Source organism: Vulpes vulpes, chromosome 13 (genome assembly GCF_048418805.1).
Source record: "Vulpes vulpes isolate BD-2025 chromosome 13, VulVul3, whole genome shotgun sequence".
In the NCBI taxonomy this organism is placed as follows: Eukaryota; Metazoa; Chordata; class Mammalia; order Carnivora; family Canidae; genus Vulpes; species Vulpes vulpes.
In genome coordinates this window covers 139,926,801-139,951,594 of record NC_132792.1, presented here as the reverse complement: position 1 = coordinate 139,951,594, position 24,794 = coordinate 139,926,801, and the positions used below count along the sequence as shown (strand labels likewise).

Below are 24,794 nucleotides of genomic sequence, written 5' to 3'. Positions count from 1 at the left end.
AACACTTGTCTATGGAGTCCAGGCAAAATTTGTAGTGTTTTTTTTTTTTTGTCTTTTGTTTTTAATCAATGCATCCATTTCCTTCCTGAAAATTAACCAATCCTATCCTTCTCAAGTTAATGTTACTTACTTTATTTTTTCCTTAAAAAGTCTCCATCCCCTAGAGATTTTGAAATTAGTAAAATTGTCCACATAAAATATTTTATAACCTCATTTTTAAAAACAGTGAGCTCAGTCACATACATAAGACACAAAATACATATGTAGACTTTAATAAGAACAGTCATTTAAACAACACACAGGCCAAAGAAGAGAACATTACCTGTACCCTATATGCCAGTCCTTATATACCATAACATATTTATCCACTCCACTGTCTATGAACAGGTCTGAAATCATTATCTCAGCTATACCTTATGAAACTAGAAAAGAAAGAGCAAACTAAACCCAAAGTAGTGGGGAAAAAGGAAATAATAAAAGCCAGATGAGAAATTAAGAAATAGAAAACAGAAAAATATAGAGAAAATCAGTGAGATCAAAAGCTGGTTTTTGAGATCAAGAAAAATGGTAACTCTTTTTGTTAACTGAGGACAAAAAGAGAGAAGACACAAATTTTCAATAACAGGGAGTGAGTGTGGACATCCTATAGTTATTAAAAAGAATAATAGGAGAATATTTTGAATAACTCTAGATCAATAAACTAAACAACAGATGAAATCACAAATTCCTTATAAATCCAAAGCCACTGAGCTTACTCAAGAAGAAAAAGATCATGGCCCTATATCTAATAAATTAATTTCCTCAAATCTATTTAAGAAATTAGACAGCCTTTTATCCTAATAGTTTCATTTTATAATTTACAACTTTCCCATAGAGCCCAGATGGCTTCACCAATGAATTCTACCAAATATTTAAGGAAGAAATAACAGACAATTCTACACAAATTGTTCCAGAAAATAGAAGACTTATTCTAAGAGGCCAGCATTACCCTGATATCAAAACCAAAGGTATTAGAAAACAAAACAGAACTACATAAGCAATATCCCTCATGAACATTCATGCAAAAATTCTAAACAAAACTAACAAACTGAATTTTGCAATATGTAAAAAAGATAATACGTCCCTTTATCCTAGGGATGCAAGCTTGGTTTAATGTTCAATTCAAAAATCAATCAATGTACAGTAGTCACCCCCTTATCCATGGGGTATACATTCCAAGACACCCAGTGGATGCCTGAAACAATGGATAATACTGAACCCAAATAAACTATGTTTTTCCCTATATGGACATACATATGATAAAGAACCTAGTAAGAGGGGCACCTGGGTGGCTCAGTTAAGCATCTGCCTTCAGCTCAGGTCATGATCTGAGGGTGCTGGGATCGAGCTCCGAGTTGGGCTCCCTGCTTGGTGGGGAGCCCGCTTCTCTCTCTCCCCACTGCTTGTGCTCTCTCTTGCTATCTCTGTCTCTCTGTCTCTCTATCTCTCTCTCTCTCTCTCAAATAAAATCTTTAAAAAACAAGAATACAGTAAGATATTAACAACTAAGAATAAAATAGAATGATTATAACAATACATGTAATAAAGTTATGTAAGTGTGCTCTCTCTCTAACATCTTATTGTACTGTCCTCATTCTTCCTGTGATGACATGAGATGATAAAATGCCTATGTGATGTGATGAAGTGAGGTAAATGATGTAGGCACTGTGACCTAGCATGAGGTTCTACTGACCTTGTGATGCTACATCTACTGTGCTGGACTGTGTTGGCCAGGGGTAACTGAAACAGTGGAAAGTGGAACTTGGGGTGGGAGGGACTATCATAATTCACTGTATTAAAAAACTAAAAAAGGACAACCCAAATGACCATCTCACTAGATGCAGGAAAGGATTTAATAAAACCCAACATTCATCTCTGACTTCAAAAAGTTTTTTCAGCAATCACAGACTAAAAAGGAACTTCCTCAATCTGAGGAAGGGCATCTATAAAACACCTACAGCTACAGTTACACTCAAGGACAACAGAATACATACTTTTCCCCTAAGACAGAACAAGGCAAAGATATCCGCTCTCACCACTTTTATTCTACCTGGTACTGGAGACTCTAGTTAATGCAAAAGGCAAGAAAAATAAATAAAAGGCATGTACAGGAAAAGTAGAAAGAGTCTGAAGGAAAAAGAGACTCTTAAAAAGAATAAGTTCAGCAAGCTCACAGGATATGAAATCAATATATTTTAAAAATCAATTATAATTCTATGCATTAGAAATGAATAATCAGAAATTGAAATTACAAATAAATCACTTATTAAAAAACAAATGAATCACTTTTAATAGTACCAAAATATGAATTTCGCAGGGATAAATCTGACAAAATATGTGTAAGACCTGTACACAACAAAACTGTGTTGAAAGAAACAAAGGACTTATGTAAATGAAGAGATATACCATCTTCTCAGGTCCAAAGACTCAATATTGTTTAAGTGTCAATTCTTCACAAATGTATCAGTAGATAAAATGTAATCATAATCAAAATTCCAACAGGGTTTTTTGGAGAAATTAATAAGCTAATCCTAAAAATTTCATATATGGAAAGCAAAGGACCACGAATGGCCTGATCAATCTTGAAAAGAACAAACTTGGAGGATACTGGATTTCAAAACTTATTATAAAACCACAGTAATCAAGACAGTTTGATAATCATGACAATGTCAATGAACAGATCAACAGAACACAGTAGAATGTCCAGAATAATATGGACATTCTACTGAACATTCTACTGTGGATGACAGACCACATCAAGTACTGGTGAGAAGTAGAGCAACTGGAACATTCATACACTGCTGGCGAGAGTGTACACTGGCTTAACCACTTTGGAAAACAACTTGATAGTTTCTTAAAAAGTTAAACACACTCATACCATGTGACTTAGACATTTCCATTCTCTAGATACTTGCTCAAGAGAAATGAAAGCAGGGATCCCTGGGTGGCGCAGCGGTTTGGCGCCTGCCTTTGGCCCAGGGCGTGATCCTGGAGACCCGGGATCGAATCCCACATCAGGCTCCCGGTGCATGGAGCCTGCTTCTCCCTCCGCCTGTGTCTCTGCCTCTCTCTCTCTCTCTCTCTGTGACTATCATAAATAAATAAATAAATAAATAAATAAATAAATAAATAAATAAAAATTAAAAAAAAAAAAAGAAAGCAATGCCTGTGTACATGATTATGCACTGAAGCTTTGTAATATTCAAAACTGGCAACAAGTCAAATGCCCATCAACAGAGAATGAACAAATAGTGTATATCCCTATAATGAAATACTACTCTGAACTAAAAAGCACGAACTCTTAATAAAAACATGTGTGAATTTCAAAATAATTATGCCTAGTCAAAGAAGTTAGACCAAAAAAAGGGTACATTCTGTATGATTCTACTTATATAAATTCTAGAAAACAAAAAATAATCTTTGGTGTTAGAAAGTAGATCAGAAATTGCCTGGGGAAGGGAAAAGACTAGAAGGAGAGATGACAAAGGGGTACAAGGAAACTTTGACTATGTTGGACATTTTCCCTTTTTTATCATCAGAATCATTTTATGGGTGTATCCACAATTTAGAAATTATCAGAGTGTACAGTTTAAATATGTTCAGTTTGTTGTAAATCAGGTCAACCTAAGAAGTTTGCTAAAAACAAACAAAAGAGAAGTAAGGAAAAGATAGTGTTATTACCTTCATCTCATCCAGCTCATGAAGTTCCTTAGTAGGATTTTTTTCTAAGTGACCTGCTTTATTCAGAGCGATGGCTGTTACCAGCCCTTTGCAACAACTGGAAGGGGAAAAAAAAAAATAGCACACACACACAGGATGACCTATTTATTGTTGGGTCCCCTTCTAAGTGTTTTAGATCCTGATATAGTGGAAGTTAACCATAATAATTAAACTGCTGACTCATGGAAGAGAATAATTTCCATTTCTCACCCTCATCCTATTCTATTCACCCACCCCAATTCTTTTCACTCTTGACCATTGGTAACACTGAATAGAAATAAAGGAAACAACTGGCTAGACCATAAAAGTTACTTCCTGAATTTCAAGAAATCCTTGTGATATATGCTTCCTGGTTAATAAATTACTGTTTCTCAGACCTCATCTATATTTGGTAGGAATCTTCCAGCTTTTCAGATATAAGGGTTCATTTGGGATTTTTTTTAAAGAGATGTTTCGGTTGATGTTTGGTGAAACCAAACATTTTAGTGAAATATAAGTGTACACTCAGTTTTGCATGGAATGACACAGGAGATACAAGCAGCTCCCCAGTATGCACAAACATGCAAGATGCATCTCACTAATACAAACAAGTGGGCCTTTTTGGTTGATCTGGTTTTCTTTTTACTAATTCTCACTCCCATATACACATAATACTTTCATCCTGCCTACAGCAACACTGTGTTCAAAAGAATTCTAAAGCCATTGGGAAAACATTAAAATCACATATTTCAACTGGGCAGTGTTGCAGCTACTCTAAAGACTAATCTAGTATTTCTTTCAAGGTTCGAAAACAGTCCCTTATTCCTGCTACCTCCTTGCCCTGCTATCTCCTCTGCTTTATGTCACAATTAATCTTCAAAAGGGCAGTAACAAAACAACTAGCTAGTCTCACCTGTTCAAATAGCTGGAATATTGTGCCAACTTTCTGGTCAGTGCAATCGCGTCTAGCTCTAACTGTGCAACTCCTAGATCATGTTTCTCAGTACTTTCCTTCCTCAAATTTGGGAGAGTGTCTTGGTCAATAAAGTCAGGCACCATTAAAATCAGCAAGTTTACCATCCACTGGATCATAGATATGTGCAATTCATCCATCTGTTAGAAAATGATTATAACATGAACGACCCATTTTAAATAAATTGAACAGTTAAAACCACACCAAATTTAAAAACAGAAATCACACCTGTGCCTAACTTTCAACAACACTATCATTCTTAATTAAATCAAATCATCACTACTCAGCTAGGGTAACCTTATTCTCTTTTGTTCACTATACTACATTAAACTACCCTCCTCTTCCTCTTTAGCTTGGTCAAGGGTATTAACCTGTTAAAGCTTCAGTTCCCCAATTGTGTACCATGGCATTGCAGGGCTCTGCAGCAAACTTGCAAGGATGCCATGGGATTTTAAATTCCTGAGGGAAGTATCAGTGATGTGTGACATCTATCAGCACAGCATGAACTTGACATAGCTCACAGTTTCAACATTAGATGCACTGTATCGCTTCTGATGACATCTCACCTTTCCAAAGCTGGTTTTATTGACGGTTGTATAGTAAAAAACAAGTACTTTGGGAAAACCAAGGTGCAACAGGCAATGAGGATGGTACTATCCAACCTGGTTCCGAGGTTAGAGGAACTGTACAGTGTCCAAGCACATACATTCCATTGGTAAATAATTTTGATTAAAGAGGAATAAAAGGTTTTTTTTTTCCCATGTATGTATATCTAAAGAGTTAAATTGGGATATTGCATTTTTCAAAGTTTATTTGAGCAAAAGATTAAGATCAGGCAGTGTCAAAACCTAAAAATGGTTAGGGGCATTTTGCAGGCAGGGGCCAGGAAAAAGATTTTAATAGAGAAGATACTAAAGCAAAATAATTATTTCACTGGCTATAACTCAAATGCTTGCCTGATTTGGGAAAATTTAATTATTTGGCAGTGGTGATAGTTGTACTTGAGCTTCATTTTTTCATATTCAAGAAAATCTAGGGGCACCTGAGTGGCTCAGTTGGTTAAGCATCTGCCTTGCTCGGGGTCCTGGGATCAAGCCCCACATTGGGCTCCCTGCTCAGGGGAAGCCTGCTTCTCCCTCTCTCTCTGTCCCTCTCCCTGCTCATGCTCACTCTCTCTCTTTCTCTCTGTCTCTCTCAAATAAATATATTTATTAGGACATAAATATTTTGTAAGTTGTTGAACCTACCTATGTAATAAACCAAACCATGAGGTGTTTCTTTTGGTTTAGGAGGGTGAAAATACCAGGGCACAAAGGGTAGTGTGAAGGGGTCAAGTTGGGGAACCTCTGCATTATGGCATTTGTGAAGGCTGGGTCCCAGAAATCAAATGCAGAAAACTTTATGAAATGCAAATGTCAAGCACACCACGCACTTCAAATGCCCTATCCCCTTTCTCTGGTGATTTCCTCACTGTTCTTCTCCAGGCTTAAACATGACCTACTCTGAGAAGTCCTTTTAACTTCCACTGGCTTTAATTTGCTCCTTTCCCCTCCTTTCTATTGTACTTTGTACATCTATATTATAATCGTTTGCGCCTCTGTCACCTCAATTAGCCAGTGTATCTCTCCTATGTCTTATAGGCCATCATCTTATCCCTCAAAACCACACATGGTACATGGCAGAGAATTAAGTGCTCAATAGATGTTTGTTAAATGGACAAATAAAAATCAAACTCGGTAGCCTATCTGGTAATAAAGCCCAAACTCACCACCTCAGAAGGAAGGGTTGTTAATGACCTAAAGCAATGTTGATGAGTGTACTATTACACTTTAATTAACACATCAGAAAAAGGGCAACTCTTCCTGAGGAATGGTTTTTAAAAAGACTGCTATTCCATTTCACTGAATTTCAGGAGTCAAAGATATTTCCCCTCACATTCACAAAGCTATGCCCCTGCTGCTTCTTAAAATAGATAAATTCCTAACTGCTCTTTCCCATACTAATGGCCTGGATCACTGTCATTGAAATAACTCATTTGTGCTTATGTGAAATATTAATCGATCCTTGAACTGTCCCTAATAAACCAACAGAAACATGTTACCTTCATTTCAGAGTTATAATGGAGAGGTTAAATGGTAGGATCTGGGGCAGGCAATATAGTTCACAGGTGAATTTAAAATTAGAATTAAACACAAAAGCATATCTTTTACCTTCACAAGGATATGAAAGCATTCTTAATTAGAAAGTACATATGGTAAGTTTTATAATAAACCAGAGGTTTACTGTGACGCCTGGGTGGCTCAGCAGTTGAGTGTCTGCCTTTGGCTCAGGGTGTGATCCCAGGGTCCTGGAATCAGGTCCCGCATAGGGCTTCCTGCCTGGAGCCTGCTTCTCCCTCTGCCTATGTCTCTGCCTCTCTCTCTCTCTCTCTGTGTCTCTCATAAATGAATGAATGAATGAATGAATGAATGAATACATAAATAAATCTTTAAAAAATAATAATAAAATATAAATTTAAAAATAACTGAAGGCAAGAAAATGAATCTGAAAGGAAAATGAAAAAAAGAAAAGAAAAGAAAGGAAAATGAATGGTGGGTGGAAAGAAATGCAAACTTTTTCATCTTTAAATAGCTCTAGCAATCAATATGGATATACACAATTCCTCAAGGAATTTATACTCTTGCAAGTTTTCTACATACTTTAATTATAATATCATAATGTAGTGTTAAAACAAAGGTATATGAAGGCACTCTCTAAATAATCCTGTATTATAAAGACTGAATTCCATAATATAAAAAATTGAGTAAATGATTCAATGAGGATAAATACACAATAGTAAACAGAGTATTTACTCCACAGAAGGGGTTAAAGTAGCAACACCATAAAACAACAGTGCTGGAATGTTCTTCTTTACATCATTCAATAAATAATTATTGAGTCCCACTGTGGGACAGGCACTCTGCTACCCTTTTTCTTAATTTTGGTTGTCTTTCAATTTATAGAATTTTTTTCTGAGTCTGGAGATCCCCTGGACTTATTCTTCCTGTCTTAATATACTTGCTCCTCAACTCTTGGTGTCTATATGTTTATAACATGTTCATATGCTTTGTAAGAATCATTCTCATATGATACATCATGGTCTCTGTATTTCTAATTCCTAATTTAAGTAATATTTCAGTGAATCAAGCCCATTTCACCAATTTTGTAAGATCAAATATTTGCATACTATGTTTAATTGTAAGAGATTCCTATGTAAATCTAGATTATAATTAAGGTTAGGTGGTAGGAGTAATTGTAGTAAACTATGTCTTTGGAAATTATTCTTTCATGTTGTACTGGTTAAGAAGTCCACAGTGTAGGGGTGCCTGGGTGGCTCAGTCAGTTAAGCATCAGAATCTTAATTTTGGCTCAGGTCATGATCTCAGGGTCTTGAGATTGAGTCCCAAGTCAGGTTGCACAGTCAGTGGGGAGTCTGGTTGAGTATTCTCTCTCTCCCTTTGCCCTTCCCTCCACTTGCATGTGTTCTTTCTAAAATAAATAAATCTTTAAAAAAAAAAGTCCACAGGTTCAGTTCTTCAGAATTGAAGAACAATTCTATTTGTTCTAAAAATTATAGACTAATAGGGAACACCTGGGTGGCTCAGCGGTTAAGTGCCTGCCTTCGGCCCAGGGCATGCATGATCCTGGAATCCCGGGACTGGGTCCCATATCTGGCTCCCTGCATGGAGCCTGCTTCTCTCTCTGCCTCTCTCTTTCTGTGTCTCTCATGAATAAATAAAAATCTTTTAAAAAAATAAATACACACAAACAAAAATTATAGACTAATAGTATTGTGGCATCTTGTCTTTCTTCCTAATACCATGTTTCTGTCATCCTCCAGCCAGGCAGGGGCACCAACATAAATCCTTAAAATGTTCACATTCCAGATTAATATTATTAAGGGAAAAAAATTCAGTATACTGAGTAAAGAGTAGTGATAATAATTAGAATTCGAACACTTTTGATTATTGGGCAGCCCTGGTGGCTCAGCGGTTTAGCACCTGCCTTCAGCCCAGGGCGTGATCCTGGAGACCCAGGATCAAGTCCCACGTCAGGCTCCCTGCATGGAGCCTGCTTCTCCCTCTGCCTGTATCTCTGCCTCTCTCTCTCTCTCTCTCTCTGTGTGTGTCCCTCATGAATAAATAAATAAAATATTAAAAAAAAAAAAACGAAAAAGAAAACTTTTGATTATCTCTGAAACTTCAGTCCAAATGTAGAACATACTACACTTAAAATCCCTGCAAATCATTTGAGTAATTATATCACAAAAGTTCCCATTTTGCCCTCCCAACCTCCTGCTTTGGTTGGATAGACATGACCTAATCTTTCCTTGAAGAAAATTCCCAGCCAAGACAAAATATAATTTCACAAACCCCAAAAAGTACATACATGGCGTTGAAGTTCAATGTTACCATTGTTAATCTCATTGCCTATCTTCAAAAGCCATTGTTGAATCATGTTAAATATTTGTGCTTGGAGTACTCTGAAGGAAAAATCAAGTAAAATAAAGATGAGATATATTTAGAGTATGAAAGTGTAACTATCAGCCAAAGAAAGGGTTTTACTTGGCTGGGCCTAGGAAATGTAGGAATAGACAACTGTTTGAGAATTCAGTGTAAGGAAGATCAAAACCCTGAATTACCTGGCATAACAGCTTACCCGTGTCACAGCCTTCCCAACCCTGAGCGGCTGGCAACTGGCATGATACACTCTGGACAAAGTAGCTTTTACCTTCAGTGCTAGCTCTCTACTGTAAAAACTCACACTCACCCCCTTTACGTTCACTTAGGCCATGAGACCACAAAGTGAAAACAATGAATTTTTAAATTCTCAAGAGATCAACTCCAACATGACAGAGAGAGGAGCAAAGTTGATCCCCGCCCCACTCCCCGCCATGAAGCTGGATGAGATTTAAAAAAACAAAACAAAACAAAAACACTGAAAGCCTCTGGAAACGCCCTAAGGACAAAGAGCAACTGAAGAACCATGCATTCAAGATAATCTGTGAAAATTCAATAAGAAAGGCAAGAGCCAAAAAAAAAAAAAAAAGAAAGAAAGGCAAGAGCCCATGATATTTAAAACAAGACAACTCTCCCTCTTCCCCATCTCAGCTCAGTGAGGCAGAAACTTCACTCTAAACTGCTATAGTCAAAAACACAGAACTCCCTCTCTCACCCTCCAGCTCCCAGCAAGAGGGCTTTCTTCCCGGGAGCCTCAGGATGTCGGAGGCTTCTTTTGTGACCTCAGCTGCCTGTTGCTGAGGCTAGGTACTGGGAAAATGCAGTTATGGTGTGGGGATTCCTTTCTGTCCAGCAGAAAGTGATGGGAACTTACGAGCCAGAATCCATATCCATATACTGAGGAACGGTACCAATAATGTTTAATGCTGCATCCAACTGAGATTTCATTTCATTAACTTTTTCATTAAGTCCCTGCCATTCTTCAAGAAGCATTTCAGGAAACTCCAGGACACTTGCCAATTTGAAAGAACAGAATTCAAGAGAACAAACCAAATTTGGAAGAATTTTAGAGATACCTAGAAAAGTGAGAAAAGTATTGTAAGTATATTAGAAATATTCGTAAGTCTACCATTTCAATAATAAGTTATAAAAATACTAAAGGGCAGGGGCATATCCTCTTTTTGTCTTTTTGTTATCCTACAGTTTGCCTTAGCAGAGAATCTTACAAAAAGTAGTTCTTAAATGTTTCGTGAATAAACACGGTTTAACTAGTGCTTCTCTGACTGATGGATGATTTATTCCTTTGATGACAGTTTATACTCTTAAGTTTCTTGTCTTTTCAGCTGAGAACCAAATGCACTAAACTCAGAAACTATAAACTACAGTTTTCTAAAATAGACATTAATTCATTTAGTCATTCTGTTAAGAAGACAATGATAATAAACAGCTTCTTTGTGATTATAGGAGAGTTAATAACAGAAATGAAAATAGCTTACTACTTGAGTCATTTTTTTAGGTCATTGTTCAGGTTTTCAAGAAGCTTATAGCTTTGGTCAGAACAAGGGTTGAGTCTGGATCCTAATCTCTGGCCAATTCACTGTGAAATCATGGCAAAGTAGCCCCTCTATACCTTTGTCTTATCACATTTGCAAACTAAGACATGAAATGCTCTCATTTTAGAGATTTATAAAGAGAAATAGTTAAAAAGCAAACTTTTTCTTATCCTTGATGAAAATATATTACTACCCTCATCAGTAAATTTTGATCTGAGTATTCAAAATGATCTGTTAATTTCACTCTCATTCATCATTTTTACTTCCTCATTTATTTAAAACCATTTACTACTTCATTCTTTCTCTGCCCACTATATATTCTTATGGGTAAGTATTAGCATTTTATCTGTAACTACATTAATGATGCTATAGATAATTAAGACTGTTTTCCCAATGAAAGTAGTTTTATGTTGAACAACAGTGCCTTTCAATGGACCAGGGTTGCCTAAACACTTCACTGGAAAGGATTCTTTTTTCTTTCTTTTGATTTTAAGTAGGCTCCATGCCCAACGTGGGACTTGAACTCACAACCCTGGGGTCAAGTTGCATGCTCTACTGACTGAGCCAGCCAGGCACCCTAGCTGGGAAGGATTCTTAAGTAACATATGACCCAATGAGTAAAGTCATCACCATCTAGAGTCTCAAATCAGCTCTAGAATTTTTTCACACACAATGTCCAACATCAATCAGAAATAATCAGGAATATGAAAAGAATTGGTTCTTGTGAGTCAAGACAAAATACAGACAATAAAAAAAGGCCTATAGGAGAATCAGTACCAAATTATCAGGCATGGACTTTAAAAATTAACTGTGAGCAGAATAGAAAGCCAAGAAGAACATCCATGCATATATTATCAATTAATCTATGACAAAGGAGACAAGAATATACGATGGGGAAAAGACAGTCTCTTTGATAAAAGGTGCTGGGAAAACCAGACAGCTACATGCAAAAGAATGAAATTGGACCACTGTCTTACACTATACACAAAAATAACACAAAATGGGTTAAAGACTAAATGTAAGACCTGAAACCATAAATCTCCTAGAAGAAAACAGGCAGTAATCTCTCTGATATCAGCCTTAGCAACATTGTTCTAGAGATATCTCCAGAGGCAAAGTCAACAAAAGCAAAAACAAAAACAAAAAACACAAGTGGGGCTACACCAAAATAACATGCCTTGCATAGCAAAGGAACCATCAACTGAACAAAAAGGCAACCTACCGGATAGGAGAAGATATTTGCAAATGATATATCTGATAAGAGGTTAATATCTAAAATATTTAAAGAATTTATATAACTCAACACCAAAAAAACTAATAATCATTAAAAATAGAGAGAGAACCTGAATAGACATTTTTCCAAAGAAGATTATATAGATGTGGTCTATAAACAATGGGATGTTATTCAGCCATAAAAAAGAATGAAACCTTGCCATTTGCAATGACATGGAAGGAGCTAGAGAGTATAATGCTAAGTGAAATAAGTCAGAGAAGACAAATACCACATTATTTTACTCACATGGAATTTAGGAAACAAAACAAATAAATAAAGGGTAAAAAATAAGAGAGAGAGAGAAATCAAAAGTTTCGCTATTCACAGATGACATGATCTCATAAACAGAAAATCCTAAGGAATCCACTAAGAAATTATTAGAACTAATAAATTAGTTCAGCACGGTGCAGGATATAAGCTCAAATACAAAATCAAGTATATTTCTATATACACGCAATGACCATCCAAAAATGAAATTAAGAAAACAACTGCATTCATAATAGTGTCAAAAAGAATATAATACTTGGGAAAATATTTAACAAAAGAAGTGCAAAACATTCTCAGAACACTAGAAAACATTGTTAAAAGAAACTAAAGATCCAAATCATTGGAAAAATATCCTATGTTCACAGATTGGAAGATTTCACATTGTTAAATGCCAAATCTCCCTAAAGGGATCCATAGATGCAACAAAATCCTTATCAGAATCTAAGCTTATTTCCTTATAGAAATTAATAAGCTGTTTCTAAAATTCATATGGAATTGCAAGTGATCCAGAATAGCCAAAACAATCAAAATATAAAAAAGTGGGACTTCTCACACTTCTCAATTTTAAAACTTACTATAAAGCAACAGTAAACAAGACAGTGTGGTACTGGCACAAGCACAGACATCCAAATCAATGGAATAGAATTCAAAGTCCAGAAATAAATCCATACATCTACGGTCAACTAATTTTGACAAGAGTGTCAAGACCATTAAATGTGTGAAATACAGTCTTTCTAACAAATGATAGTGGGATAACTGGATATCCACATGCAAAAAAAGCCTTTACCTCACGCTATATACAAGAAATTAACCCAAAATGGTCAAATACCATCATATAAGAGCAAAAACCACAAAACTCTTAGAAGACTACCTAAGGGTAAACTTCATTACTTTCAATTTGGCAAAGGAGTCAAAGACATGGCACTGAAAGTACAAATAAAAAAAGAAAAAAGTAGATAAATTGGACTTTGTCAAAATTTAAAATTTTTGCACTGCAAAGGACACTATCAAAAAAATGAAAAAACAGCCCACAGAACCAGAGAAGACAATTACAATTCATATATCTGAAAAAAAAAACCACTTGTATCTAAAAGTATATAAAGAACTCTAACAATTCAATAACAGAAAGATAAATAACCCAATTAAAACATAGACAAAGGATCTGGATAGACATTTCTCCAACAAAGAAATACAAATGTCTAATAAACTTGTGACCTCCCTCTCTCTCAAATAAAAATCCTTAAAAAGAAAAAAAAGTGGAAGCAACATAAATGTTCATGAATGTACAAAATGATAAACAAAATGCAATACACACATACAATGGACTATACTTCAGCCATAAAAATGAACAGAGTACTGACAAATGCTAAAACATAGGTGAACATTATACTAAGTGAAAAAAGTCAATCATAAAACATCATATACTATATGATTCCATTCATATGAAAGTCCAGACTAGAGAAATCTACAGAGACAGGAAGTCAGAGATGAGAGGTTAAAAGGGTGATTGCTAAAAATGACTGTTGGGATGATGGCACACATCTGTGAATGTACTAAAAATCATTGAATTATATACTTTAAATGGGGAGTTGTAATGCATATGAATTATATCTCACTGCTTTATTTTGCTTGATTTTTAAATGTAGTATTTTAGTAGATTTTAAATATTAATTGTATTACAAATAATAATCACTATTAAAATGCTTTATGATGTCAAAGCAACATTTCATTGTTTTTTCTTACCATTATCCCCATTTATTCTTATTTCAAATTCTTTGTAGAGTCTTCCTATGGTTTTCGCAATTTCTTTCATATGCTGTTGCTCTGGTGGCATCTCCCCCTCCATACTTTTATGGCGACCCAATATCCCAAATCCAATATCTATCCAATTTTCCTGTAAATGTTTAATAATCTTGAGAGAATCATATTTTGACATTAGAAAATCCCCAGTAAATTTGTCTTTATCTTCACTCAACATCTGGAGAATGAAAGGAGGTGAGGAAATTAGACGATTATTCACTAATGATTTCATCAGTCTACCCAGATCCTTACTTCCCAGTGACTGCCAATCATTTTAGAATTATATATCCTATTATTACTTGTTTATACCATTTTTATATGACATCACTTTATTTTCAAAATTAAAGTGAATTTAAGTGAATTATAATACCCTGTAAGATAATCCATAGTTTACCAGATGATAATAATTGTATTAAGTCCCATATGAGTAAAAAGTGAATGAAGGCAAATAAGGACCAGAGAACTGAGCATGTTTAATTACTACCTGCTTTGGTGAGGATATAACATATTTATTTATGTGACCCTGCTCTACTGGGAAAGTTGCTAGAATGTATATGTTGTGTTTTATTTGTCTAGACCCAAGTCCAAGTCCTATAACAAAGTGCAATTCGATTCAGATAATGAAAACAAATCTCCCATGCTTCAGAAACAGTAATCAGTACAGGGAAGCAATGCAGCACAGCCATTAAGGGCAAGGATTTTGGAGGTGGAGAGACCTGATCCTGCCACTCACCATTTATAGGCAATTTAGGAAAGTGACTTAACATTTCTAAGCTTCCCTTTCGCATCTGTGAGATGGGGATTATAAAACCCGTATCCTTTGGCTGCCATGAAGAGTAAGTATGATAATGTGCAGAAGTGCTTAATGACTGAGAATTATTAAACTTAAATAAATAAAGCAGCATAATTTTTTCAAACTTATTAAAGCAATGTCACTATTGCCAGATAAACAGTAAAATCACTAAACCAGCTATATATAAACAGGACAACAAACATCTTCAGTTCTGAGAATATTCTACTCAAGTCATTCCAAAACAACAAGAAAACAGCTTCTAGGGATCTGGAGGAGATTTCATCAGGCCATGAGTCTGATATTACCTTGGAGGTATTTCAATCTCACATATTTTCCTTTGTCAGACTGCTAATACGTGATAGTAATTTGATTAGTGAAAGCTATTTTCAAAGCTCAAACTCTTTTTAAAAGATATCATTAGGGACACTGGGTGGCTCAGTGGGTGAAGCATCTGCCTTCAGCTCAGGTCATGATCCCAGGGTCCTGGGATGGAGCCCCACATCGGGCTCCATGCTCAGCAGGAGTCTGCTTCTCCCTTTTCCCCTGCCCCTCCTTCTCTTGCTCCCTGTCTCTCAAATAAATAAATAAAATCTTTAAAACATAATAAAATAAAAGCTGTTATTAATAAAGCGTAGTACATACCTACAGTGGAATATTATTCAGCCTTTGAAAGGAAGGAAATCCTGACACAGGCTACAAAACAGATGAGCCTTGAGGACATTATGCTAAAGGAATTAAGCCAGTCACAAAGGGACAAACACTGTGATTTGTCATATGGGGTCTAGCGAAGTCATATTTAGAGAGACAAAAGGTAGAATGGTGGTTGCCAGGGGCTGGGAAGGAGGAATTAAAGGGGGCTCTTGTTTCATGGGTAGAGTTTCAGTTTAGGAAGATTAAAAAAATTCTGGACATGGGTGTGGTGGTGGTGGTTGCATAATAGTGTAAGTGCACTTAATGCCACTGAATTGTACACTGAAAAATGACTAATATGGCAAATTTGATGTTATGTGTATCTTGTACCACAATTGTTTTAAAAGATGTTATTAATCTTAAAAGTCCAAGTTGTCCTTAAGACAAAAGCCAGGTACAGGAGAGGCACAAACATTACTTATATCAGACAATTAGAGGAGAGAATCAGAACTACCCTCATTGACACCCACGTATCTTTTCCCAGTTTTTTCTGGCAGCCTAACTTTATTTGGCTCAAAACCTAAAATAGAACTGAAAATAAAATATTTAAATGAATTTTTAAAGGCCCCTGGAATCTCGCTGTTTTCTTTGTCTTTAATAAAATACAATATGGCATCTTTAAAGGATGAGATGCGAGTCAGTTGTACGTGATGAGTAGCAAGTTGACAAACAGCTACTCGTCAAACCATTTTGATTACCAAACGTCTTATTAGAAAGTCTTACCTTTTGCCACTGGTTGAAGTCTGGAAGGACTGATTCAAATATATTTTCTTTACTAGGAGAGACAGTGTCTCTTCTACTAGAAGGAAAAGGAGCAAGAGCAGAGTCTCAGAACCATATATAAACAAAGAAAATCATAAATCTATATGCCATAGAACAGTCCTATGTTTCTCCTGAATTATTTTCAAACATGTCTTCCAGGGTCAGCCCCTTCTCATAGGCAAACATAAATGTAATTTCAGGCTCCAACCAGCCTTGAGTCACCAAGTTACAGGGTCAGAGGCCATGTGATGAGTATTAAAAGGGTGGTCTCTGGGCCTTTACCATCCAAATTTAGATCATCTTACAAACAATTCCTTAGCAGACAAAACAATTTGTAAATAGAAGGAAAGCCTAATGAATAAGACTCAACATTTAGGTCAGGAGCCCCAACTTCAGGTAAGAAAAAATTTCCTTTTAATATCTCTGAAGTCTCACAAGGAGAAAATTCTTGATAAACGTTTCTGAAGAAAGAGAAAAGAGAATCCCTGTCCCACCTGTGCTCCTCCTAGCTAAGAGTCAACAAACAGTAGAAACAGCCAACAGCTTGGATATGTACCAGCTTCAGCTTCCAGAGCTTCCAACTCTGCTAACTCAGAAACCATAGAGGATCTGAAAAGCCAAAATCTTTGTCTTCAATTTGAAATGGAAATGGTACCCAAACGTGTTTCCTCAAACAAAAGACAAAGCATCTTAAAGTAATAATAATAATAATAATAATAATAATAATAATCAACTTAGAAATCCCTGAGTCAAGCCTGCATTCAAAGTTCAGATTCCCACTACTGGCTGCAATTTAATCATCCAACCTTTTTTTTTTTTTTTTTTTTTTTTTAAGATTTTATTTATTTATTCATGAGAGACACAGAGAGAGAGGCAGAGACACAGAGGGAGAAGCAGGCTCCTCACAGGAAGCCCCATGTGGGACTTGATCCTGGTCCCGGGGTCACACCCTGAGCCAAAGGCAGACACTCAACAACTGAGCCACCTACAGGTCCCTAATCATCCAAACTTGACTTAACTACTTTATAGGTGGCCTTTTCCATTGACAGATTTCTCTAATTGTTATAAAGTACGATATCCAATCAAAATCAATCTACTTATAATGGCTACCCACTGATTCTATTTCTCTGCACATAAACTATGCTACAGAAGCTGCAGATGGATCTAGATATTCAGGGATTCCAGTAATAACAACATAAGTTGATGTGATTTTAAAAAGAGAGAAAAGAAAGGAAAAGAAAAACAGGTGAACAGAATGGAGGCAGCAGTAGGTGTGTAGGAGGAGCAGGATGGACCACAGAGATGGTTAGCACCAGAAACCACAAAACCACTTAAGCCCCTGGCAGGACTGCAGCCTTGGAAGGGCTGCTAGTGACTCCACCAAATCAATGTTACAGTCATCACAAGAGAAAAAAGAGGCAGAGAAAAAGAGAGAAAAGGGATCCCTGGGTGGCGCAGTGGTTTGGCGCCTGCCTTTGGCCCAGGGCGCGATCCTGGAGACCCGGGATCGAATCCCACGTCTGGCTCCCGGTGCATGGAGCCTGCTTCTCCCTCTGCCTGTGTCTCTGCCTCTCTCTCTCTCTCTCTCTGTGTGACTATCATAAATAAAATTAAAAGAAAAAAAACCTTTAAAAAAAATAAAATAAAATGCTAACCTTAATGTCAGCGTTGGGAATGGCATTAAAACAAATCATTAAGAACGTTAAGGCACTAAGCAAAATATTAGGAAAATCATTTAAAAAAAAAAAAAAAAGAAAAAGAGAGAAAGAATTGAACTGAGTTATTAGACAAGACATAGTATAATAAAAAACACAATTCTTGTAGACCTACCTATCATTTCTGAGTAACTCCTGCCATTTGCTAAGGCCATCCTTAACAGTTTGCAATTTCTCCCTTGTAGACTCTTCATTTTGTTCCACTTCATTTTTAAATTTATTCATTAAGCTTCTCCATTTCTGTGTCAACTTGTGCAGTAGTGCAAGGTCTGCAGTGTCCTAGATAATGTGCATGGTATCAAACCACTCATTCACGTATTCATGTAACAAATACTTATTAGTATACACTAATAATATTAGTGTATTAATATTCTAGTACTAGAGACATCCATAGAAAATGGATCAAAATTGAGAAGATATTCCTCTTTCAATATATCATCAGTACCACCACATGGTTCCTTTGTTGGTGGATTTTCCATAGCACATAAAATACTAGAGACAAGATTTTTTTTCCTTTGCAACATAAGCCAAATTTTCCCACAGAAATTTCATGGGAGGTAGTATAGTACATTGGAAAGACAAGAATTTCAAAGCCAAACAAAATCAAATGTGAATCCTAGCCAATTATTGGCTATGTAACCTTATGGGATGTTATTTAATTTATTTAGGATTAATTTTTCTTATCCATAAAATAAAGACCCTAATATATATCTCACAGGATTGTTAAAGAAATGAAATGAAATGACTAGTGTACATGGTATGACTCCAGAAACACACTAAATGCCACTTCTCTCCTTTTCAACAAACTATGCTCATTGAATTTTTGCATAAAATGTATCAAGAATACCATTATTTCAATGAATACAACTACTTATATTTTTTAGTTTAAATACTAACAAATAGAATAAGTACATAAATAACATTTGCAGTATTCTTAACTTAGATAAATTTTTTTTTAGATAAATTGCTTAAATTGCTTTAATTAGACTGAAGACAAATATAAAGAAGGGCATTTATCATATTTCCTTAGGTTTTTCATTCCGCTCACAATAAAGCATAAATATAAAACTATATTCAAAATTAATCACAATAAAGCATAAATATAAAACTATATTCAAAATTAATCTATAAATTTAGCAAAGATTTCTTATAGCTTCAACCCTCTAAGGCTGGAGTCTCTTTTCCCATAATTTAAGTGAATTGAGCTTTACCTTGGTTGACAGCAGTATGATGAAATGCTTAGCAAATTTATTCCAAGCTTTTTCATTGAGGTAAAGTCTTTTAGCCAATATGACTCTATTTTTTTCAATTACCTATGAAAAAAGTACTAAAATGAGGAATCTAAGACATTAATATATCACTGTAATTTATTAAACCCAAACCAATTTCCTGTATCAATTTTTCATTGAATCATTAATTCAATCACAATTTCTTATTTAAATCATGAGCTAATTTGAATTACAAGTTCATGTTTTCTAAAACTACTAAACTAGGGTGTGCCTGGGTGGTTCAGTGGTTGAGTGTCTGCCTTTGGCCCTGGTCGTGATCCTAGGGTCTCGGGATCAAGTCCTGCATCAGGCACCCTGCAGGAAGCCTGCTTCTCCCTCTGCCTATGTCTCTATCCCTCTCTCTGTGTCTCTCGTGAGTAAATAAAATCTTTTTTAAAATAAAGTAAAAAAAATAAAACTACTAAACCGGAATCAAACTGAAGTATATAGCAGAGGTTCTCAAGCAACCTCATTTCAAAACATTTTATTCTCAAAAATTAGTGAAATCTTCAAAGAGCTCTCATTTATATGCATTATACCTATTTGATATTCATGGTATTGAAACTTAAAACTGAAATTATTTAAAATATACATTTGTTAATTCACTTAAACATAACAATGAATCCATTACATATTAACATAAATAGTATTTTTATGTACTCATGTGCAAATGAGAGTGAAAATGGCAAATGACATCTTAATATTATGATGAAACTGGTTTTTACTTCATGAAAGGGTCTTATATATTCCCAGGGGGTCCTTGGACAATACTTTGAGAACCACTGGAATTCGATCAATATATATAGTCATTATATAGTCATTCAATGAATGTTCTAGACACTGTGCATATAGTCATAAACAAAAGAGACAAAGTCTTTTTTTCTAGCTGTCACTCATTTTCTGTTGGAAGGACTTTTAGGGACGAGCTAACGCAAAACCCCCAGCAATTCAAGGTATTTTCCACAGAAACTGCTACAAGGAGTCAGTCTTCTATTGTTTAAATACTTCTAGAGTGAAGAAATTCACTTGTCTTCTTTACTCCTACTGAAAATGCCTAGATCTAAATATATAAGTTTGCTATCATGGTTGTTTCCTCTTGACATGTCATTTTAAAATTCTGTATCAGGATGAAACATTATATCCTAGATGAAGTCTGACTATTCCAGAGGAAAATGAGGTAGAAGTTTGCATCTGTTGAGGGTCATAATTTGCTGTTAATACTTAGTAAACACCAAGTCCCAGGTGTGAGAATAGGCAACCAACCAGCAAATGTTTCAGAAAAATAGAACATTGTGGGACTATGCTACTTCCATAAAGAATTACATTAATGGGGGACACCTGGGCATTTCAATGGTTGGGTGTCTGCCTTTGGCTCAAGTTGTGGTCCCAGAGTCCTGGTATCGAGTCCCCCATCACGCTCCGCACAGGGAGCCTGCTTCTCCCTCTGCCTACATCTCTGCCTCTATCTCTGTGTCTCTCAAATAAAATCTTAAAAAAAAAAAAAAAGAATTGCATTAATGGCCCACAGACTGCCATATTTTAACTCATTTGTCATCCTAGATGCCAATGTAATAGATCCAAAGTAATATAATCCTAATATGGTTACACTCTGTAAAAAAATACAGCTTTTCCAAGTTTATTATTAGTATAAATTACAATTGAAAGTTTTAACATGTTTATAAGTAATAGAAAAAGCATCCTTGCTCATATTTCATAGATCTGGTAAGAAAAAGAGCCCTTAAGGGGGCAATAGCCAGGTACTTAATAGAGAAGAAACAAAAGAAAAAAAAAAAAAGTAACTTCTTTTTGAAGGCCCATAATATCTACATTATTCATAAACTAAATATACATGCTCGTTTTTAAAATTTTTGTCTAGATTATTGAAAATTGTAAAACAAAACTTAGCTAAAAAAGAAGACTACGATTTATTATGATTCCAGATAAACCAACCTTTAGGGCCAATTCATATGTGGCTGAGCTCCAGAGATCTCTTTCTGCCATTAACTGTTTAATATCACATTCCATCCTTTCTCTTTGCAATGTGTATAAATCATGGTATTCTTCTACAATCCTAAAAGAAAAATTAAAAAGTATATACAGACTTTGTTTTTGAGAATTCACATTTATTGGATAATTATTTTGATATTGAACATTTAAAAAACAACTTTGTTCTAAAATAGGCAATTTATGGGGTCTTTGGTGGCTCAGTTGGTTGAGCAACTGCCTTTGACTGAGGTCATGATTCCAGGGTCCTGGGATCGAGCCCCACATCAGGCTCCCTGCTCAGCGAGGAGCCTGCCTCTCCCTTCTCCTCTTCACTTGTGCTCTCTCTCTCTATTTCTGTCGCTATCTCTCTCTCTCAAATAAATAAACTCTTTAAAACTAAATAAATAAATAAAATAGGCAATTTGTTCCTTTAAAATTCATCATAAAGTAATTACAGCATAATTGCTAGATATGTTAATAACACTAATATCTAGTAAAATAGAAGAAAAAACAGTCACATTTCATTTATAAATCTTATAATAAAAGTCTGGAAGTAAAAAATTCAATATATTGCTCCTTGAGCTAAATGCTTTTTTCTTAATATTAGTTATTCACTATAATTTTCACAACATGATATTCCAATAGAATAACAGCAGTATATCTAATAAAAAAATCTAATACAAAATGGAATTGGGGTTCTTTATTAAACACACAAAGCCCAGTAATTATGAGCCACTATTCCTTTAAATGATATATAATTAATATAAGATTTAAAGAAATTCTCTACCAACCAACCAAAAGACTAAGAATTATCAAGTAAATACCTTTTTCTTAACTATCTTTTCTTCATGTTTACCAGAACATATGTTTTCCTTCCAACTTACACTGAAGCTTAGAATTAATTTAGAATTAAAAGTGCTTTAGAGATAATACAACCACAGACCTATAAAGGGGTAGCATTTCACAAGCCCTTTGAAACCCATTCTCCTAAGGAATACTAACTTTGCTAAGAATAAAAGACCCATGATGTAGAATTCTTCTAATTTTGGTGAAAGCTAGAAACCACAAGCATCAGTTCTTGAAAGCCTTCTTTTTGGAGACTTTCACTTGTTTAGAGTAACTAAGAAAAATTAATCCTCCTAGGTGTCACATAGGTGAATACACATATGAAAATTCAACAAGTTATATACCCTTACAATTTGTGCAAATTATTGCCTGAAATTAGATACTGATCTTTCTTTTCAGGTAGGCTCCGTGCCCAGCGTGGAGCCCAGTGCGGGACCTGAACTCACGACCCCAAGATCAAGACCTGAACTGACATCAAGAGTTGGAAGCTTAACTGACTGAGCCACCCAGGCACCCCAGACACTGATTTTGAAAAGAGAATTAGTGACCCCTGGCTTTAATAGTAAAAGAAAAAAATTCAGAAATAACCTCAATGTCTAATAGTAAGGGATTGGCCAAATAAAATATATGATCTAGCTCTATGATGAAAACACTCTGCAGCTAATTAAAGATCTTGTTGTTATTAATACTTTGGTACATGGGAAAATTTTTCATGTTGTAACGAGATAATCTTAATGATAAAATTATATATTCAGTTTGATCTCATTTGTATAAAAATACACAGAAGTAAAAAAAAAAGAAAAATATATCAAAATATTAATACCGTTTAACTCTGAGAGAAAGAATTAAAGGGTGCTCTTTATTTCCTTATTTGTTTCTATTTTCATAATTTTCAATAAAATGATGTTATTTTTAAAAGTATTACTAAAAATTTCTAATCACGAAAAAAAAATCCAACACCATCCTACTTCAGACTTTCTCCTTTTCCTTCCCTCTCTCTCTGGTTTTAGATGTCCTCATAATAGACATTAGCACAAAAGAAGTTCTAACTTATTTTTTTAATTCATTAACAAATATCTGTTTAGTGCCTACTTGGCGAGGTACTGTTCACAACCAAACTTTGCCCTTATAAAGTTTATTCAGAAAAGATTATCAACAAATAAAAAAGTAAAACATATTAAGTAGTGATAGTGCAATAGATAAAAATCAATCAGGGAAAGGAGATTGAGAGCACAAAATGTGTTGTGGCTTTAAATGGAGGCAGTATTTCAAGCAAGAGCAAGTGATCAGTTGTGACAAATGCTGTGGATAAGTCAAATTAAATGAGGATTGAGAAGTAACCTTTGGATTTTAGCAACATGAAAGTCACTGGCAACTTTGACAAGTGCACCTTGGTGGGGTAAGGGGAGTGAAAGCCTGATTAGAGTGGGTTTAAGTGACATAGGGAGGACCAGGAGTGAACACACTAAGTATGACAACTTTTTGAAGCCTAATAGAAGCAGGGTAGGAGGTAGGAAATGGGGCCATAGCTAGAAGGAGATACGCATGTGGTCCTAAGAGACTTAGGAGTCTTTTTGTTTTTTGGTGGTTGTTTTTGAGATGGGAGTACTTATATTTGTATACTAATGGGACTAATCAGGAGTAGAGGAAAAAATTAATGATACAGGAAAAAGAGGGATTTTGTGCTGAAAATATCTTGAGTAGGTATGAGGTACTTTATTTTTATTTATTTATTTATCTATTTATTTTTTACAATATCTTGTTTCTTTACATTTATCAGGCCATGAATTCATAGGGAATGGGTTCCAGCAGTTCAGGCTCCTTTCCATTGTTTCTCACGAAGAGACCATTGCTTCTCTGGGTGGGGCAGGCTGGCACTTCAGTTGGACCCAAATGCCTTTCTCTTTGGCTTCCTTCTTTTTCTGATTATTTTCCTTTGCACGCTTCAGAAAGCTATCTCAGCTCTTTGAGTGTGGCATGGCAAGAATCTGGCCCTTAACTTGTTTGTTTATAACAATGCCAACAGCATGCTAAGTAACATTGTGGACTTTTCCAGTTTTGCCATGGTAACATTTGTGGGGCATTCTTTTTTGAACAGTGCCCATTCCCTTGATGTACACAATATCATCTTTCTTGTAGAGTCATATGTATGTGGCCAAAGGAACAACTCTTATGTTTTCTAAAGGCCTAGAGAACATATAGCAGGTACCTCTCCTCTTTCCCTTTGTGTTGGTCATTTCGACAAATTACTGAAAGATGGTGGTTCCAGCCAGAAGGAAGCTATGGGAGGTACTTTAATAGTACACACATGGAAAGATTAGCCTCAGAAGAGAAGAGACAGTTGGTCCACAGTAAAAGATGGGAAGATAAAATTTATGAGCACAGATGCAGGTGGGTGGTTAGATGTAGGAGTGAGACCTTGAGTTCTCTTCCTTTTGCTTCTACTTTTTAGAAGCAAGGTCATTAGCTCAGAAAAAGGATGGAGAGATACTAATAGAGAAATAAGGATAGAAAATAAAGTATAAAATAGTTTTCTACTAAGACAAATGGGTGAATCAGCTACAGAAACCAGAAGTATATTCAGTGCACAAAAAATGATCAAGGTATCCTTCACTTTCTAGTAAGGAATAA

General features: G+C 35.4%; 1 protein-coding gene across 7 annotated transcripts in view; it reads right to left on the bottom strand.

The window, feature by feature from the left end:
* The window catches only part of AXDND1 (axonemal dynein light chain domain containing 1), an 89,425-nt gene that overhangs the window by 24,244 nt on the left and 40,387 nt on the right, over positions 1-24,794 (bottom strand). For 4 of the 7 annotated variants that reach the window (XM_072733127.1, XM_072733126.1, XM_072733129.1 and 1 more), the window contains 9 exons: positions 21,282-21,402; positions 19,275-19,376; positions 18,179-18,342; positions 16,310-16,385; positions 14,047-14,281; positions 10,085-10,286; positions 9,140-9,233; positions 4,652-4,851; positions 3,721-3,817 (listed from right to left, as the gene is read on the bottom strand). In XM_072733127.1, coding sequence (XP_072589228.1) covers positions 3,721-3,817; positions 4,652-4,851; positions 9,140-9,233; positions 10,085-10,286; positions 14,047-14,281; positions 16,310-16,385; positions 18,179-18,342; positions 19,275-19,376; positions 21,282-21,402 — 1,291 coding nt within the window. The remainder of the gene's footprint in view (positions 1-3,720; positions 3,818-4,651; positions 4,852-9,139; positions 9,234-10,084; positions 10,287-14,046; positions 14,282-16,309; positions 16,386-18,178; positions 18,343-19,274; positions 19,377-21,281; positions 21,403-24,794) is intronic. The other 3 variants (XR_011996356.1, XM_072733128.1, XM_072733131.1) reach the window with 2 other exon arrangements.